The sequence below is a fragment of the Hippichthys cyanospilos genome, chromosome 9, assembly GCF_059441005.1.
Source record: "Hippichthys cyanospilos isolate Australia breed blue-spotted pipefish chromosome 9, RoL_Hcya_1.0, whole genome shotgun sequence".
Lineage (NCBI taxonomy): Eukaryota > Metazoa > Chordata > Actinopteri > Syngnathiformes > Syngnathidae > Hippichthys > Hippichthys cyanospilos.
Window position 1 is genome coordinate 7958177 of NC_142377.1, and position 19961 is coordinate 7978137.

The 19961-nt window shown below is 40.7% G+C and overlaps 2 protein-coding genes across 7 annotated transcripts in view; both read left to right on the forward strand.

Annotated features, from left to right (window-relative positions):
- arhgap46a (Rho GTPase activating protein 46a) overlaps nt 1-1365 on the forward strand; it is a 39003-nt gene extending 37638 nt beyond the window's left edge. For all 4 annotated transcript variants that reach the window (XM_088424068.1, XM_088424067.1, XM_088424069.1 and 1 more), the window contains one exon: nt 319-1365. In XM_088424068.1, the coding sequence (XP_088280194.1) occupies nt 319-513 (195 nt within the window). In that variant the 3' untranslated portion in view covers nt 514-1365. The remainder of the gene's footprint in view (nt 1-318) is intronic.
- A 1501-nt stretch (nt 1366-2866) lies between these two features.
- Nucleotides 2867-18688, forward strand: phf20a (PHD finger protein 20, a). 3 transcript variants are annotated; one of them, XM_088423779.1, is made up of 17 exons: nt 2867-3026; nt 4391-4497; nt 6910-7081; nt 7276-7360; nt 7768-7844; nt 7913-8462; nt 8948-8998; nt 9089-9358; nt 10131-10316; nt 10577-10672; nt 12048-12203; nt 13344-13522; nt 13602-13701; nt 14993-15188; nt 15268-15703; nt 16056-16236; nt 17626-18688. In XM_088423779.1, exons 2-17 carry the CDS (start codon nt 4415-4417, stop codon nt 17766-17768), a joined length of 2961 nt encoding a protein of 986 aa, XP_088279905.1. In that variant the 5' UTR covers nt 2867-3026; nt 4391-4414; the 3' UTR covers nt 17769-18688. The 3 variants fall into 3 exon arrangements, with proteins under 3 accessions (XP_088279905.1, XP_088279906.1, XP_088279907.1); XM_088423781.1 differs by lacking the exon at nt 2867-3026 and adding an exon at nt 3849-4014; XM_088423780.1 differs by lacking the exon at nt 12048-12203.
- The last annotated feature ends 1273 nt before the right edge of the window (nt 18689-19961 follow it).

Sequence of the window (19961 nt, forward strand, 5' to 3'; positions counted from 1 at the left end):
ACTGAGACTTGCTGTTCCTACTAATCAATCTTTAATGAACTGGGTTTTACTCAAATGTGCTATATTAGCCAGCAATAGTCTGTCAAATTTATATATATATATATATATATATATATACATATATATATATATATATATATATATATATATATAGAGAGAGAGAGAGAGAGAGAGAGAGAGAGAGAGAGAGAGAGAGAGAGAGAGAGAGAGAGAGAGAGAGAGAGAGAGAGAGAGAGAGAGAGATTTTTTACATACAAGTCACTAAAACAACTTTTTTTTTTTTAACCGATCTTCCATTTTGGTGGCGCGCATCCGCAGGTGTTCGCCCAACCCTCCAACGTCGCCATCACCAAGATGGACGTCAACAACCTGGCCATGGTGATGGCCCCCAACTGCCTGCGCTGCCAATCGGACGACCCGCGAATCATTTTTGAGAACACGCGGAAAGAGATGTCCTTCCTGAGAATGCTCATCGTCCACCTGGACACCGGTTTCATCGAAGGCGTGGTGTAGACTCGCGCCGTCCGTTCTGCGCAATACACTGGATCACATGACACCTCAGCGAGAAAAAGAGAGAAAAAATCGACGGAGGGTTCCTTTGGTCAAATGATGCTAAAATATACTCTTATTTAATGTTATGTGTAAAAGTTGTGATAAACCAAATAGGAGACCATGTAAAAATACAAAATAATCAGGCGTTTTTGATCGCGCTCCCTCATCAAGTGTGTAGATTTGATTTCATTTTTAATATTCTTTCATTATGCATCTCATCATTGCTCCACTAAACAAGATTTCAAGTACAGTGTACATTACGAGCACAAATGATCATTGAGTTATTGAGAACAGGAAATCCGGAAACTTCAACATGACTGTGAAGTGACTTAAAAGAATTATAATCTATAAGAACTATTTCACTTGGACCTCTTGTTCTATATTCTCTTGATCTGTTTGTGTTGTTGCTCGGAACTTACTGAGGAAGGAAAAAAAAAAGCGGGATGGGATACCTACAAACATTTTATCATGTCGGACCCCTTTATGGAGAAAGGACTCTTCCGCTGTCATCGAGCATTATGGGAATTTACAAGAAGCTGACGAGTCCTCTCGCACCTTTCTAATGTGCATATATATATATCGCATGTAAATAGTCTTACCTTCTTCTTTTTTTTTTTTTTTTGAAAAAGGATATGTGTGGGAGTTGCTGTAAAAAGCTAAAGGAAAATATTTCTATTTTTTTTCTGCTGTAACCGCCTGATTTTTGAACATAGGACTGACTCAAACCACTCATTGTGTGTGAATGTGTATGGTGTACTTCTATGTTTGACTATAGAACAATTGTCCATAAATAAAGCTTTGTTTGATTGTAAATTTGTGTGTCCTTTTGAGATTAAATGAGAAATGCACATCAATTGCATGTACAAGCAAATTTGTTACTGATCTTATATATAAAGCTGAGAATTTATGCAGGTAAAAACTTACTATTTGACCTTTGTTTTTATTCATCATTGTCCATAGTTTTAACTTTTAAAACTAAAAATTCACGTTGTTTTGAAATGTGTTAAGTACTTGGATAAAAAGTCAATTACCGTTAAAAAAAATACAAAAATGTATTTGGTGCAACTGTACAAACTATGTATGGCCCTAGGGCCATTTGCGGCCTACATTATATACTATAAAAATAAAACAAAAGACTAGCAACATTTAAAAATAATAAAAAGGTTTGATGGCAGTTTTAACTCATTCAATCCCAAAAACATTTTATACTTGTATACATATACTTTTTTATATATAACAGTTCAGGCATCAAACCTACTTTTTTTATTGTTTTTTTTTTTTTTTTTTTCCCAAATGTTTTCAAGTTTGGCTATAGGAGTGACTAAGTGGCTGGTTCTAATCAATTCATGAATTTAGTAATTGATTAGATTTTTTAGTAATCTATTCTCTACTTTAGGTCCTAAAGTAATAATTAGTTTAGTGCTTAATTGCCTCACTCCTACACCTCAACCAATCAATACCTAAATCGTTGATTAGCACTTTATTTTTCAAAGTAATAGATTACCTACTGCCAGCCATGTTCGTTAGCAAAATAGTTAAGAAGGGAAAAACATAAGTACCTGTCATTGAATGTCTGCACTCCAAAAGAAAACAAAAACATAAAAACACGTCTTTGGGATTGAATGAGTTAAAAGTAAAATCAAATCCTAATTTACTTAATCGCTTTTGACAGAAAGTCTTGACGTAGCAGTTTTTGTTCAACAACTACATCATATAGATTGTTTAATTTCTTGTTTTAGTGATTTTTACCGTGTTTGATTAGAAAGAAAAACAAAAACAAAGAACTGGATGACGCCAACTTTACCCCTACCCCACCAGCCGCCGTTCACTTTGTGACCACTAGATAGAACCAATTTAAACAAAATGTGTTGTGTTTGATTAAATACTTATTAACACATGTTGTAAACATCCCATTACCTAACCATAGACAATTGAGTCCTCTGTGATTGGTCCTTATTCATGCGCTTTGGGACTGTGATCTTGGCAAAACGGTTGCCCCCCTGAGATGGATTTTGCAGCTAAATTTATATTCCACACTCGCAATATTGATCGCAGTTCCGTCTTTAGACTGTTGCCGATGAATAGAACTTGTAGGAAAAATTTGACTTGATTTGACTTCCGCTTTAAAGGGATACATTTGGCGGCAAAAAAAATAATGTAAATACGAGCGTTAAAAAGTAATTTAATGAATTACGTGATATAAAATTAAGAACTGCGTATACGCGCTGGTAAAAATTAATCTTCTTTATCAAAAAGAAAAAGGAGAAAAAAAAGAATTGTGACTATGACGCAATTCGCGTAGACGCGCATGCGCACACGTGCTCCACGCAGCCCGCGCCGGTGGTCAATGCGAGCGAGAAATTCAACTGCGTGATCCGCGAAGCAGACAGGCGGTGGCGGCGGCAGCGTCCGTTCTTTAAAGGATTTCGCCTCATTTTTGACACCCAACCGGACTGAAGGTGACTGGGGAACAGGTAAGAAGCCCAAACTGTATTCCTCGTCGTGCTTTGCGAAATGGAGCTTTTTTTCGGCGGACGCATCCACATCGTTGCTGGCGTGGTGCCGCATGTCGGCTTTTTGAGTTCAAAACAAACGTGAGCGAGTCGCTAACACAGAGTCGCTCGGGCCTGTTGGGCGCGTGCTTTGTGTTTTTTCTAATGTTTGTCATTATGTCGCCCTCCCGCTTGGAGCCTTGAAGCGGCTGTGCGGTGTCGTAGTTGGGGAAGTTAAATGCTTTGTGTTTCCACGCCGCCTCGTTCTCGCGGAGAAAAGTATGGAGAAGTAAAGGCCTAGCGAGGCCCCAGCGCGCCAGTTTGATTGACGGGCGCTCGGCCAATCCGAATGCCTCTCCACGCCCACGTGAGTCGCTTCCCACCAATCGGGGTTGCGTTCATCGCGACGTTTGCTAAGTGGCTTTCGCGTTACGCCTACTGGTTATAAAACACGATTGTACAATAAAGTATCTAGTCGTGGCCGAGGTTGTTCAATAACTACAAAGCGAACAAGTGTATGAAAAAATATTTAATTTTATTTGTTGCTTGATTATTTTTTTTCTTCGAATGTGGAACGTTCGCGGATGCACATTTAGCCCTTTTTATATAATAACATTAATTTTACATAATTGCTGCTTCAACAGTCATTCCCATCCCTTCATCTTGTGTCTTTTACGGTCGCGGCATCCCCCAAGTCCGTGCGTGCCTTGGTGCTCTTATGTCCTTGATGTGACCATTAAACACACCCACTTTGCATCGCTATGTTTGTAGTTGACGACTTTTCGAGCGTAACGTAAACGTGACACGGAAGGCGTGCGGCCAGACGGTGCCGGCCACGTCCCGTAGCCGTTACCATTGTCTCCTATTGTGTCTGAACGTGGGAACGGCCGATGAGAAAGCACGTGGGCCGAGCAGCGTGAACATATCCGGTTTGGAGATTTTGCTATGCAGAATCCGAGATGGCCCCGACGTAAGACCTTATTCCATTTTGTTTGTATTTTGAATTATGGGACGTCATGGTTTTATGATGGACTGCTGACAGTCTCTTTTTGGTCATATTTGGATACTACTGTCGATGTAATTTTATAATTGCGAGGGAAATGCTGATTCTGAGCTTTAACAGCAATTAATAGCTCATCTCATTACCATTTAAGTGGCCTGGCTCACCTTAGCTTGTTATTTCCCCCTTGCATCATCTTCCAAGTATGCCCCCCCCCCCCTCCAATTCCCCCTACACACAAGATGCTCACATGGGATGCAGTGGCAGTGATAGCCTCGTCATTTATGAGTAGAATAGTTTTTGAATAGTGCCCTAATGAGCGGATGTGTGTATTGTGTGTGTGCAGGAAGAGAGCCTTGATGTGGGCAGTATGAGTAAGACGCCCCCTAACAGAAGAGGGATAACATTTGAGGTGGGAGCTCAGCTTGAGGCCAGAGATAGCCTCAAAAACTGGTGAGTCATGGCCTCATTCATTTCTCTCCATCCTCGACACTCGTCAGCACTTTCATTTTTATTTTTTAATTTTTGCATTATTTCCTTCCAAGGACAGTGTTTAGTTGTGGGAGTATCTTTAGTCAACTGTGTACAAAATGCTTTGGGAGCTCTTAAGTCAAATAATCCGTCACGCAGGTTGTTTAACTCCCGAGGGAAATTTTGACCCAACTCAGTGCTTTTTGATGTTTTTGATGTGTGATATCAAAAGAAACGCATATAAAACACTAATAGGCTAAAATGTAGCATAGATTGTCAAATGTCAGAACATGACTTTAAATAAGATGCAGCAGTTCTGAATGCTTGAAAACGGGAAGTCAAGCAATACACCCTATAAGTGTCATATAAAACCCATGTGGGGCTCATTTACTGCCGTTAAATATTGGAAATATTGTCATTGAACATATCGATGTTTTATGCTAACTGGGCACAATAGAAATTTTTGCAAGCCTTTCTATATGACTTCATTAATTGGCTTAGCCTGGTCTCCTACAATGCAAATCTTCAAAAGTCATAATACTCTAATTATGACATATACAATATGTGACATGTTTTTGACATATTTATGTAATTATTGACATACATTTCAATTTCATAAATATACTGCATAGCTACTTTTTGCTACTATCACATTTTTCCATTTTTTGTACATAAAAGGGGGCGTAAGTTCCTCCCCCAAAAATGTATATATGTATGGATAGGGTTGATGCCACTGAACAAAGGGCTGGAGGTTGAAAGTAAAAATGTATTCATAATGAAAAATCCCTGCATGTCTTTGAATTTAGTTTTTTGAAGCGGCTTCTATTGTACATGCAATGATGTCATGTGAAACCGTTCTCTGGCGTATCATTGAAGGTCAAATTGAATATTTGTCAATAGAAACACACCAAGGATACAGAATTCAATTTCCAGAAAATCAGGATTTGCGGAGTGAATTTTGATTTGTGTAAATGGCGACATTTTCATGCTTTTGTCCCAGGTGGTTAGGGTGGGGCTAGGGCATGAAATGATGTGAGTGGCGATACAACATTTTTCTCTATTCAGAAATACAGCTATGTTACAATTGAGTAAATGTATTTTTTCTCATACATTTGTACTATTGGTCAGGGAGGAAAGACTTAAGCACAGTTCAAAGTCTAAATAAGACAGTAGGTCCTCTATTAGGACTTTTTTTGTACTAGCTCAGCGGAGCAGTAATCGTTTGCACAACTCATCCCGCTGACATTTGTCCTTGCATGTCTTTATGTGTTCCGTCTGTTTCTCTTGTATAGTCTGCATAACTATAAAAGTGTGTAAACTTAATACAATTGAATCATAACGCTACTCAGGCCTCTGAAGACACCTAACGTACTTTCAACAGAAAAGGGAAGAAAAAAAGAGTAAAAGTGCGGTGTGTCGGTGAGCTTGTCTGGTCATTCGCTAGCCGTTATGTTTTCGTTGAGATGATCCAGGCCGTCCTTGCTTTCCACGAGAGTTCCATTCCTACAGTGATGATGTAACTAACCTGAGTATTTACACAAAAAGGAACTTTCCATGAACGACCGCACTGAAATTGGCAAAGCCACGATTCCAGTCGTTATGTGTATGGGGAAAACATTTGACATTTGAAGGCCATCAGTTTAAAACAGTCAAACTGATAAGTGTTTTGAGTTTCTAAATGTGACACATTAAGGATCTCCTGTACAGCAAGTGTAAATTAAATAGTCATTTTCAAATGGAATTACTCACCTTTTTAACCCTTGTGTTGTATTTGATCATTTTTTGGGCCAATTTCTCAGTTTTTTTGCCAGTTGGTGGATATGGTCATGCCATTTTGAACGTTGACATGTTGTCACCATCTGGGTGAAATTTCAGCTCCAAGGTGCCTTCTTTCAATGCTTGCCCTTTGACCTAATGGTCAAAGGATTGGACAACATACTGCACAAGGGTTTTTTTAAAGGTGCCTGAATTGAGCTCTTTCAGTGCCAAGCGTTATTGGAAAAGGAAAACTCTAGAGGGCCAGTATTTTTAGCATTTTCACTCACCTTTCAAGGCCAACAGAATATTGCGTGCTGTGTGTCAATAGGGATGGTATTATGAAAGCTTGAATTCCATTCTTTAGTTACACAATTGCTAATGAGTTGTTATGCTCATATTGCTCTGAGCATGTAAATGATTTTTCTGAAAACCTAGGATAGCTGGATTATTGGGGTGTTAGCAATTCATTCAAATCAAAAAAGCTATTCATATTGCAGATATTCGGCTTTTATATAATAATTTGTAGCACGTGACCAGCGTATTATTGAGTTTGTAACTTTGGATTTGTAACAATGACATTAAAACGTCAACATTTGGAATACACTTGTTTCCGTATTGACTTTGGTTGCTCTTTAGGTATGCTGCCAACATAGAGAAGATTGATTACGACGATGAGAAAGTGCTAATTCATTACCGTCAGTGGAGTCATCGTTATGACGAGTGGTTTGAGTGGACAAGTCCCTACCTGAGACCTTTAGAGCGAGTCCAACTGAGACGTCAAGGCTTGCAGGACGACGCTCCTGTACCTGTAAGCCAGAGACACTTTTTTTTGTTTTTTCCTTTTTCATAAACTGGTTGACTCACGCCATTTGGCATTCGTTCCTCTTTTGTGCCAAAATGTCACTTTCACATGAGTTAATTAGACTTGTCCACACCTTTAAAAGTTTCCTAGGAAGCTAAGAATTTGCTGCAACTCAAATGTTTGTCCTTGGTCTTTGCTAGGGATTTCAAGTGAATGACAAAGTCCTTGCAAGTTGGTCGGACTGCCGTTTCTATCCTGCTAAAGTCATCGCTGTCAATAAAGATGGTAGGTACATATTTTCAAAAGTATATCCTTTGTTCGCCGCTGCTTATTGAATTTTATTCCCGCGCTCGACTGCGACTGATTTACCCACAAATGCGTCCCTTTGCAGGGTGCATATTTATATCACTTTAAAGAACAACTTCAAAAGTATTATTCTTTTTTCATACTGTCCAAAATAAAACAAGTCCAACATCACTATTAATCATGAAACATTTAATGTTTTTCATGAAAAAAAAAAATATCAGCCCATTTTTACACTCTACAAAATCATCTCACGGACCAGAGTAAACTCCTGCTGCTCATAAACATTATTATGTTATATCCAACCGTGTTATAATAGTCATTAGAATGACATGTCACTTCTTTGTAGCCAATTGTTGAGTGCATATTTGTTCTTTATCCGCCTTCAGTGTCTTACACCGTGAGGTTCTTTGATGGCGTCATTCAGACGGTGAAGGGAATACACGTCAAACCTTACATTAAAGAGGTAAGTGTCTGATAACCACAGTCAGTTTTTTGCTTCTCAGCCCTCAGTTTATTTTTCTTTACCCGCAGAGAGGTGCGGGAAAGTCTCGGAGTTCGGATAGAAACATGGTGAGGAGAGTCCCGAACCGCAAAGACCGTCGAGCGCCGGTGAACGGCGAGCCCAGGAACAAGCGCGCCAGACGCAGCACCTCCGACCAGGAGAATGACAGTAACAGTGAAGAGGAGGAGCGGGAAGCGAGGATGCTCAACGGAAAAAGCAAGCGAGCAAACGGGAAAATGGAGGCCTCGCCCGCCCTCAAAGAGGCGGAACAAAAATCCGGGCAGTCGGACCAGAAGAAGGACAACGATGCAGAAAATGGCAGCCAATTGACAAACGGCGCGAAGGGCTGCCGCGATGACAAATGTCATGAAAATGGAGACGTGAAAAGGGAAGAGGAGGAAGTGGAAATGGAGGCCAATGCACCACAGCCATACGCTGACTCAGCCGAGCCATACACGGAGGTGCCTCGTCGAGCGGAGCAGATGAGCGCAGAATCCAAGGAAGATTTGGAGCTGGACCCAAACGTCAAATCGGAGAGCTCGCAGGCCAATGCGTCTGCGCCGCCTCAGCCCGCCAAACGTAAGTCCGTTAAACTGTAAAGCCGAAATGTGAAAATGATGCACAATGGAGTGTTTTCATCTTGATCCACGCTTCCCATCAACGACATCAAAAATTGACGTAATCTACAGATTCACATAAAACACTTGTAACATACCACTTTGGGCTATATCCTCTGACGATAGCGTCGTTAGCACTTGGTTAGCACTTTAGCAATGACATCACACAGGAGGCACTTCTCATGACACCAAATTAAACTTACATGCTCAAAATAATATTGCTCCTGTGGACTTGTAAATGATTCCTGGTTGACTGGAAATGTCAAATAAAAACACACAAATAAACATTCTAAAAGGGTGTCACTCATCACCAGCACCATCTCAAGGCAAACAAGTGAACTGCATTCATATTGTCAACTGATACAATTAATGATTCATTTAAAGGGGTTAGGAGCGATTATTTTTATTTTTCACATGATATATTTTCTTCTCCCTGCTTTTTACCAGCTGTGAGGAAACAGGGTTTCCACAACCCGAACAGATTCAGCAGAGAACCTCGTAAGTTATCTTTTTGAATGAAGCCCGGCGGTCCGCATTTTCAAAAGTGCTCCATGTCTCATCCCCGACTTGTTTTGCTCCGCCGTGCAGTGTACAGGGTGATCAAAAACCAACCTCCTCCTGTACTTTCCATCAACCTGGACCATAACCCGTTCAAATGCAGCGCCCCCGGATGCACCAAGTCGTTCCGGAAGGCAAAGCTGTTGCATTACCATATGAAGTATTACCACGGCGAGGAGCAGCCGCTGGAGGCCGAGTGCGCCCCCACGAGGGGCGGCCACGCCAGATCGGCTGAGAAACAGGCTACTTGCGCCGCTTTGGATGCCCCAAAAAGAAGACGGACCATTTCAGCTTCTATGCGTGAGTTTTGATCGCCTTTATAGTTTGTATTCAATAACTGCTGAATCTGTGAGTTTTGATCGCCTTTTATAGTTTTTATTCAATAACTGCTGAATCTATCAAAGTAGGCTCATAAACAGAGCTGAATGATTGGCTGCTTGCAGAGTTGACTCAACAAGCTGACTGCAATCATTTTTATTTGGCATGCATTGTGAATAAGAGGGAGCTCTTTGTTTTTAACTCTTAGGAGCCAGGCTCATTTTTGTTCAAAAAGGCATACACGTGCTAATGCTAGTCACACACGCTTTCTGTATAATTTTCAGGGTTATAGGTGATAAAATTCCTGTCTAGAGTGCCTCACAGAGGACATTATTAGAGGCGCGGTGCAGTTTGGTGATACGGTGTCACTAGTGCTTGCGGAGTTGACTCAACTAAATGTCAGCCCATGTCTAATGTCAACTAAATGTGACTCAGTAATGACAAGGTCTGTAGGTCATCATTGATCACCCTTTTACCCAGGTAGGGGTTTTTTTAATGATACATTGCATACAATTTAGCAATACGTCTGATCATGTTCCAATTAATTTGCTAGTAATTTGATAAATGTACTGTTCCTGTCACAGCGTTACCAAGCATTAAAATATATTTGCTGATACTTGCATAAATAATAATAAAATCGCATACCCTCTCAAGTGACTTCACCTACCCCCATTTGAGAAGCGCTGGCTTAAAGAATCCAAATGAGATAAAGGCATTGTTTCAACTGTCTCATACACCTTCCGTTTTTGCTCAGATACTGTAGCAGCTGCTCGGAGTGAGGCAAAAGCCGCAGGCAGGCGTACTTCGGCTCCCTCTGCCGTCAGCACGCCCGGCAATCAGCAGAGGGTACTACTAAGGGAGAAAAGCAAGGAGAACCAGCTCGACAGGAATGGATGCCAGCAGCTGGAGAAAGAGTCGGACAAGTGTGGCTTTGACATTGGTCAGTAATGATTCTGAGTGTGAAATGTCTGCATTTTTGCAGCATGGTGTTCCCTCCTGTATTTGTGATTCGCTATTTCCTGATTCACCTTTGTGGCTAATCTTGTCATCGATCCTGTGCAAAAAGCATATCTTTGCTGCCATCTTGTGGCAATTTTAGGCATTTCACTAGAATTGTATATATATTTTTGAGTCATATATGCACACGCATACTGCAAGGAATGTTCTGTTGGAAAATTTAACGCTTGCAACCTTTTTCAGGTGCAGTCAGAGATAGAGCAAAAGAAAAACCCAAACAGAAGGACTTTCTTCGCATTAAGCTGAAAAAGAGGAAGAAAAAGAAGAAGGCCCAGTCTGGTAAGCGGGGAATCTGTGGCTCGTGCCCCGTCCGTCGCGTGGCATCGCTGCTGCTTTGCATGTGCACTCGCTGTTTGTCGAAGCGGCTTGGCTGCTAAGTTCAATCGTTTTTGAACAGCCTTCCATTTTGTCCTGTTGCCGTGCTTGCTGAGCCGCTCCGTGTGTGGGATAAGTGTTACATCTGCTACTGGACCCACGAGGCCAACACAAAAATTGATTCATTTTCCATGACATGTAGTGATGACCAAATGAAGCTTTGTAAAGTGCTTGTGGTGTTTTTTGACTCCTCAAGATGGCGCTTGGTTCATTTTGCCTTCACTACATTACAGCTCCTCAATACTGGTTATTGTGTAGTGGCGCTGTTATCGTAATTGAACATGTCAAAAGAAAAATATGTAAAACCATAGGTATTCTTTACAAAACCAATGATTTCTTCAATAAGGAATCATTGTATATAGTATATAATTCATTATTACCATACCTCACCTACTGTTTACTGATATGGGCCGTTTCTTATAAAACAAACACAATGTCTATCTTCAATATACAAGAAAAGCTTTGTCAACCCTTCAAAATAAACAGAACCACCTCATTCATTATTCATTAAACATGCTCAATTTTTTATACGTAGTTGAATTCAAGACGGCACAAATAAGGTATATACGTAAAAATCGATTGTACCACAGCATTCAGAAGGTTTTTCAATTAAGAGGGACGTTATAATCCGATCGACGCAAGTGATTTAAAAAAAAAAAAAGGCAGAAAGCAACAAAATGTGTCTTTGTTACAGGTGTTCACTCATGGAATAATTATAGAATAGAGCTGAAAAACGTGAATCATATACTATTATCATACTAAGGGCTTAAAAAACGTATTAAAATAAATGAACCACGTAGAAAACTTGATATTTTGTAGAAAATAAGAAGTATTTGTTTAAATTAAGACAAATTACATTATTTTACCATATATACATTAATTTACTTCATTTTTAAATATCATGTAACAATTTGGCAAAAACAAGGGGTAGGACCCAACAAGACTTAAATCATGACTAGCCAAAAATTAAACTCATAGAAATGAGATTTTTAGGTTTTTTTATATGTACATCGTTACACATCCGTGTTTAAATTTGTGCTGTGGTCTGACGAGTCCAAGTTTCAAGAAGTCGTTTTTTAGAACTCATTGATGCGTTAATTTTGAGACCCTTAAAAGATCAGCACTGTACTTCTATATCATTTTGAATATCCTTTTGGCATCTCAAAACCGCCTGTCCCCATTGTTCCCAAATTGTTTGTTTCCCACTAATGTGTCAAATGAAATGAATGTTCAAACTTGATCTACGTCTGCTCTCCCTCCCCCCTCCCTGTATTAACAGACTGTTCAGATATTGAGGAGAATAGTGACTTCTCAGTACTGTGCCCTCCACCCAAATTGAAAATGCCATTCAAATACCCCCCCTCACACACTTACAAGCGTGAGGCCTACCACTGCAGGCCCGGATACAGCGACTCAATGCCGATAAATGTGGATGGTGGGTATCTGACGCTGCGCGCCTGTGTGTGTGTGAGTGTTCATGGCTTTCGCTCCTGTCTCGTATGATTTATTCATTTTTAACTGCATCGCACCTGATTTTTGTGTTTTTGTTTTTTGTTTTTTGTTTTTTTTGGTCCTGATGTTGCTCATGCAATGCACAGAAAACCTGATCATTTCACTGCTTATATGTACTAATGCTTGATTTACTGCCGGGCAATCGCACTTATTATGTGTTCAAAAAATATTTATTCATGTTCAAACAAGGTGAATCGTAAACTAGGGGCTGACCGCTGATTGTCCGAATGGCCGAGATTATAATAATAATATTCTATTACTTTATTAAGCCTATGGATTTGTCATCGAAAACAAAGCAAATCTTCGTTTTTACATGCAGTGTTTAGATGAGCAATGTAAGGTTGTTGTGCAAAAAATTGACCAGGATGTCACAGTCCCAAGTCGGTTTGTTAAACCCCTTGGTGTGGGGTTTTTATCAAGACCTCTAACAAAAAGCATTTAAGAAAAAAAAAAAAAAACACTCAGGAGGCTAACAATGGCTATAGATTGTCAAAACAGCACCGTGTGTTCATGCCTAAATGCTTGAAAATGGAAATTATTGGCGAAGTTTGACCATATGACCATCCACACCCAAGTAAAAAAAAAAATAATCATGAAATACATAGTCCAATTATAATCAAGGGTGTCCATTCTACATCCCTGGGGCCACTCGCGCCCCGCTAACCACATTTTAGCGGCCCATGGCATATCCTTGAAATACATTTTTGACATGGCCAAATGCTTAATAAGTAATAAACAAAATATGGTAGCATTAAAAGACTGAAAAAAATCCTAACTTGCCGTATAGTTGACAGAGATTTGACGCAGCAGGTATTTTAGATAACTACATTATATAGACGCTGTAATTGTTTTGATTGATTAATAATTTCTTACAATTAATCAGCAATCTAGCAGCTTTTCAATTAAGTCGGATGCTGACTGACACTAATCAAAATAACATATATCGGCCAGCCTGATAATCTGTCTAATCTTCGAACAATACGATCCGAGCATTTAAATAAACATGTTTAAACAGGATCATTTCTATTTGTTGCGATCATGAAAGAACTCCTCATTTCCGTAGACGACGACAGCTTCAGCGATTGGTCCACCGACAGCTGCGGGTGGAGCGACGAGGACTACGGCGTGGACGCGGACGAGACGAGCCCGCCGCTGAGCCTGGACTGCACCGCCGACGGCGGCGACCAAGAGATCGTGCGATGCGTCTGTGAGGTGGAGGAGGAGGATGATTTCATGATCCAGGTTATTACTTCAAAATCCATGCCGGGAAGATTTTTATTCAGGGGTAGCGTTTGACCGCGCCCGTTATCTTGTCTTACAGTGTGAAGACTGCTTGTGCTGGCAGCACGGCACGTGCATGGGCTTGCTGGAAGACAACGTTCCCGACAGATATGCCTGTTATATTTGCAGGGACCCCCCAGGTAAGAGGACTTACTGAATGTTTGGGGTTTGGACTTTTTTCGTAATTCAGTCGGAATTCTCGATTTACAGAGACAAAATTCGGATTTTACTCCCAGACTTTTATCCAAAAAAAATGACCTGAATTCAGTTTTGTCCGATTTTTGAGAATGAAGTCAGAATTCTGACTGTATACTTGGAGTTCTCACTCAAAGTCAGAATTCTGAGAGAATGAGAATCCTGTCAATCTTTTCCCCCTTTTACTGGTCCCAATTTTCTTTTGTACTGACCATCAGATATTGGAAAAAATATTGACAACAATGTGGTTTCAAGGAGGTTCCAGCCAAGCATCCAAAAACTTTTTTTTTTGTAAACGTTTCGGTAATATTTACCTTGTAAATTCAGTCAGACAACCAAGAAAGTCTTGTTCAATTAGGCCGTTAAATACTGTAATTCCCCAACTATGGACGCGCCCTTAATTTTAATTTTAGGGTCAAATTCTGGTCATTTTTATGTTACCGTGTCTACGACGCACCAACAATCTGGTAACAATGTTAAAGGTGTACCAAAACAGGATAAATCTTATCTTTTGTAAATTCTTAGGTCATTTCTTCCCATGTTGTGAGCGGTCAGTGAACAGCTCTCCAGTGTTAGCCTAAATACCTGAAGTTGTGCACCATCCTTGTTGGTGGAACATGATTGTGTGACGATGCCAAAAGACGGCAATAAATAAACGGGTCAAATGGAATACATTTCCGTGTTCTCTAACCGGTGCACCCTTAATCGAATCAGCTGGAGACGCCATAATCTCTCCGTTTTAGTAATATTCCATTGTGTGAACAAGAATGGACTCGGAAGTTGGTTCAGTCTGCTCGCTTCTTATTTTTGAAAATGTTGCTGTAACCTCGGCTAACATGAGCTGCTGTTAGCTGCAACAGGCACTGGCTGCTAACGACCAAGTGAAGTCCGCCATCTTGCTTGTCCTGTTACAGTAATTTACGGGATCTGTGCGTCAAATCTCTGCTTTTGTGGCCTACGGATCAATCTTCCTCTTAATAGTATCAAAGAAAAAAAAATTAATCTTTCAGAATTTCCCTACGGGGATGAATAAAGTATCTATCTATCTATCTATCTATCTATCTATTGGACACACACCTACCTCCTTTTGGCCTTCGTATTTGGGAACAAAGAGTGTTTTATATTTGGGAGATGAGGGTAATTATTATGGAGATGCAAGCACTTCTGCCATTCACCAGCGATTCTAAACAGTAGCTGTCTGGTTGTGTCATATCGCAAGTGAATGTTTGTTTCCAGGCCAGAGGCAGAGCCTGCGCTACTGGTATGACCGCGATTGGTTGAGCAACGGCCACATGTACGGCCTGTCCTTCTTGGAAGAAAACTACTCGCACCAAAACGCCAAGAAGATCACCAGCACGCACCAGCTGCTAGGAGATGTCCACCACGTGGTTGAGATCCTCAATGGGCTGCGCCTGAAGATGGACATTTTACAGTGAGTCCAGGAGACCGCTTAATACTTGAATTTTTTTTTTCTTCTTCATGTTTTGATTCATCTTCGCACCCCCCTCCAGGAACAACACGCATCCGGATCTGAAGCAATGGCGCCAAGCTTGGAAGAGGCCGCCAACCTGCTCGGACTTTTACCGGGGCAGCAACGCGGCCCCGTCTCCCGCCTCTCCTGATGAGGACATGAGCCGGGGCGAGATTTTAATGTCCAACGCCCTGGAGAAACTGAGCCGGGCCGCCGCCGCCACCACCTCGTCCTCGTCCTGCTCCCCGTCCCCGTTCCCCTCCTTCCAGGACTCGTACATCACCAGCGAACACTGCTACCAAAAACCGCGGGCCTACTACCCGGCGGTGGAGCAGAGGCTGGTGGTGGAGACCCGACAAGGCTCGGAGCTGGAGGACAGCATGAGAAGCACGGAAGAGCTGCTGGAGCGAGAACAGCGCTTCGGAAGCCTGCTGGAAACGACGGACAAGCCCAAGTCCGCAGGCGTGAGCAACAAGGTGACAATGAGATGTTTTCTTTGGGCAGATTCGGATTGGATGGTTTATTTGGCGATAGTTTATTTGTAATGCCTTTTTTTTTCTTTAGTTAATGTTAAAGGGGATACAGGTTTGTTTTTTTTTTAGTTTTATTTATTTATTTATTTTTTAATAAAAACCATGACTGTATTACCAATGCCAGATATGCAGGGTGGTAACTTACGTAGTTAGCACCTATTGTAAACATGACTTGTAAACCTCAACGTTTTTAAAATGACTGATTTACTGCTTAGCCCCAATTTACAACATAGACATTTTTGGGAGAAGATTCATATTTGCGATCCCCCCTCTCCCTCTTTAAACTTGATTGTAGGCTCCATCTGGAGGCTCTTGGTCTGACGTTGAAATAAAGAAAGAGGCTTGGAGTCATCCTGAAGAAGTTGCCGATAACTGCAAGCAACAACAGCAGTGGCAGCTCAACTTGCTGGATCACATAGACGCAGTTCAGGACGAGGTCTCGCACAGGATGGACTTTATTGAGCGAGAATTAGACGGTAAGACTGATTGCCTTTGATTTACTTCCATGTGCAGTGGATATAGAAAGTGTGCACACCCCTGTTAGAGTGAACATAAATCCATTTGAGGCTTATCAAAACAAATATGTCTTGGGGGGAGGGGGTTCAGGGGGATTCATTCAAGATTCAGCTACCTGCCTGGTATCACACTGTAAGAAATGTGCAGGCTATGATACAAACCTCAAATGTTGAAGTGTATGATTCTACACAATTTTGCAGTATTGGAATACGTTAGGAATGTTTGTCAGGTTTGTAAACCATATTATACTGAAAATTATTACCCCTCCGGCTTTTTCCAATTTCATACATTTTTGAAAAAGCTCTAGGAGGCCACAAGAGCGGCGCTAAAGAGCTGCAGGTTGCCAGCTCTTGAGCTGTATTATACCAATAGTTACCATAATTCCACCTGTTTAAGATGCACTTTTTTTCGCCCAAAAATGATGGTTAAAGTATGAGTGCGTCCAATAAAGGGTAACTTTTTTTCCGGTAGCATTCGAGGACGAGTGATCCGTCAGCCACATAAGCCGAGTTCCGACGTGCATTTTTATACCGGCCGTATTCTCTCTTACAATAATTCCTGACGAGCTAGAGGGCGGGTGACAGTTTGCTTTTGCAGCTAACAACAGCTCATGTTAGCTAAGGTTGTTACGGCATTATTTTCAATAAAAGAAGCGAGCAGATGGAACCAATGTCCAAGTCCATCCTTGTTCACACACGGAATATTATGACGTTATGACGTCTCCAGCTGATTCAGTTAAGAGTGGAAAGGTATTCCATATAACTCGTTTTTAATTGCGGCCATTTGGCTTATACGCACAATCATAAACTTGGTGTTGGTGCAGCACAACTTCAGCTGTATATCGGAGAATGAACGTGAGCTGCGTCGCGAGGAAAAGTAAAAACTGCTTCCAGCGCTTTCAATGTTACGCTGGCAGGGCGTCACTGACCACTCGCAATGTGGAAAATCTGAAACGTGCTTAGCCTAACACAGAAATATATCTTACTGATATGAACACAAGAAAATTATTTTAGGAAGATGAGATTTATCCTGTTTTGCTATTGTTTTTACATTGTTGTCAAACTGTTGGTGCATCCTAAAATTAAGGGTGTGTCCTATACACAGGTGCATCCTGTATTTGTGGAGTTACAGTACTGTAGCTTCTAGCACTTAAGCCATACTGCAGGAAGAAATTTTTTTTTTATTTATTTATTTTTACTAGCTCAACCAGTTCCACACAGTATCGTTCCAATGTATTTAGTATGAATAATAACTGTGTTTAACCAACATTGACTTCCGTGTGCGTTTACACTCGCAAACAAAGCGCAATTGTGAAACCTGCCGACAAGAAATTTTGCGCTTGTACGCAGTGCTGGAGAGTTGGTTGGACTACACGGGGGAACTGGAGCCCCCGGAACCGCTGGCCCGTCTGCCTCAGCTCAAACAGCGCATGAAGCGACTCATGTCGCAGCTGGGAAAGGTGCATGAGTTGGCCATATTCAGCTCCACATGAGGGCGCCAGAGAGCGGCGGCGCTTACCCCGAATCTCACTCAGCAAGACCCTGACCTGACGTCTGCAGCTGTTTCTCCTTCCTTTTAAGGGTTCGACGAGGCGAATTCAGCCGCCACAGCAGCCGACGTCCTTATTTGGAAAAGTCGGCGACAAGAATCAGGACGAAACACAATAAGTAACCTCGTAAATCCAGGAGGAAGTCCTCTGGACCAGATTGCGCAATGGTCCCCCATGCAACTCGATGATGCCTTTTTGTATGCCGTTCCAGCTCAAGGTGGCTTGCATTCTCTCAGCGCATTACACACAAGCTTTATATTCAGCTTGCAGCTACAAAAATGACCATATTTTTTTGAACGCGTTCAAACATGACTTTCTTCTCCGATTGTGCGTTTTAAATTTTCCTGTTGAAAGAAAAAGACACCCAGTAGGTAATGGCACTTTAAAACCAGTCTTGACTTTTCAGGAGTCTTTTATTTTCTTTTACACTGTGAAGTTATTTTTGTCTTCAATCATCTTTTTTTTTGTTCCCGTTTTGAAATGGTAACATGCGCTTTCCTTCCCAACTATGTGCCAGTTTTTTTGTTTGTTTTTACCTGTTTATTAGTTACAGTATTCCTCACTGTCACCGCATTATTGTTGCCGTAGCACTAAATGGCTCACTGAAGACTTGTTCGGTGCTTTTGCTCCCAAATAACGTTTAGACAAACGCAATTGTCTTTTAGTTCCAACTTGCTCCATCTGTTTATAGTATTTTGTAAATATGTCCATGTGCTTTTCGTTACCTTTTTATTTCCTGAAAATCTTCTCCGATGCAGATGTCCTACGCTGTTGTACTGTTTGTTTGGCTTAGAGCAGGGAAAATGTTGAACAATGCAAACGAATCTGCTGGTACATAAAATAAACCATCGTTATTAACCATGCCACCGTTGTCTATATATCACTTTTATTCCCCCGGCCTGATTATGCAGCTGGCGACACTCACTAAATTAAAGTTGCGTCAGTATGGTTTGATGTAACATGTTTTCTTAGCCGATTTGGCCTCTTACGCAATCGGATCAAAATTGAGGGCAGCGGTCTGACTAAAGGATTGCGGCGTTGGAGAACAGCAACGGGATTGGAGTCCGTTTCTGACGGCGTTCCTCTGAGCGTGGACGATCGATGTACTTTCAGCTGCCTGCTGGGGAGAAGGACAAGCGCAACACGAGAGACTCCACGCATATTTGATACGTGATTTCATCATAGCCGATTGGGGTGCTTGTATAATCTAATTGGAAATTAGATAATCGCTCCCATCTTTGACGGGCGGAGCAGAAATTGTCCAAGTAAAATGTGCCTAGAAAGGAGGATACTGAATCAAGTCATCAATTTATTAACTCATTCAATGCCAGGGACGTATTTTCAGTTGTTTTTTTTTTAAAGCGTCTAGATCACTCCCAGCAATTAATGTACTTAGTGCACTTAAGTATTGATTTAAGACTTATGCATTTGGGATTTAATGTCCGGACTCTTAAAAAACCGTGAAAATCCGTCCCTGGCACTGAATGAGTTTTTTTCTACTTTACTACCTAAAGTAATCTATTTCCTACCGATAATAACTGAATACTTTGTATTGTGGTAGTTGTATACTTAGTAGTGCTGAACTAAAGCAATCTACGTTAAGTGAAATAATCCATTACTTGTACGTCATTACCTAAAGTACTCTATTTAGTCCATTTCTTAAAATAATGAATCACTAATACCTAAATACCTATTGTACTTGATTAATTAATCACCTTACAAAGTAAATAAGAAAAAGCAATGCATTACGTATGAACTCAAGTCATAAATTGACTAGTGCTTGTTTACATGAACAAACGCTTTAGTGCTGCGTCACTTTAAGTAATCAATTACTTGAGTGCCTCATTACATAAATATTTAGGACTTTATAACTTAACGTAATCACGAGTACTTTACTATATTAAGTACTTTATTACTTTAGTCCAATACTTAAATCACCTTAATGCTTAAATACCTTACGTACTTGATTACCTTAGTACTTAATAACAAAACTATTGATTACTTATGTATTAATTACTTGATCAGGCTAGTGATTAATTAATCAAATGATTTAATTGTTATTTACCTAAGGTAATCAATTACTTGAATATTTAATTACCTAAAAAACAGTATTATTTTAGTCCCATTACTTAAAGT

What these genes read in the sequence shown, in the direction of transcription:
- phf20a (XM_088423779.1), top strand. Translation starts at nt 4,415, where the DNA reads ATGAGTAAGACGCCCCCTAACAGAAGAGGGATAACATTTGAGGTGGGA. An exon ending in AGAGATAGCCTCAAAAACTG is followed by an intron (nt 4,498 to 6,909) that starts GTGAGTCATGGC and finishes GTTGCTCTTTAG; the next exon opens with GTATGCTGCCAACATAGAGA. An exon ending in CTGAAGATGGACATTTTACA is followed by an intron (nt 15,189 to 15,267) that starts GTGAGTCCAGGA and finishes ACCCCCCTCCAG; the next exon opens with GAACAACACGCATCCGGATC.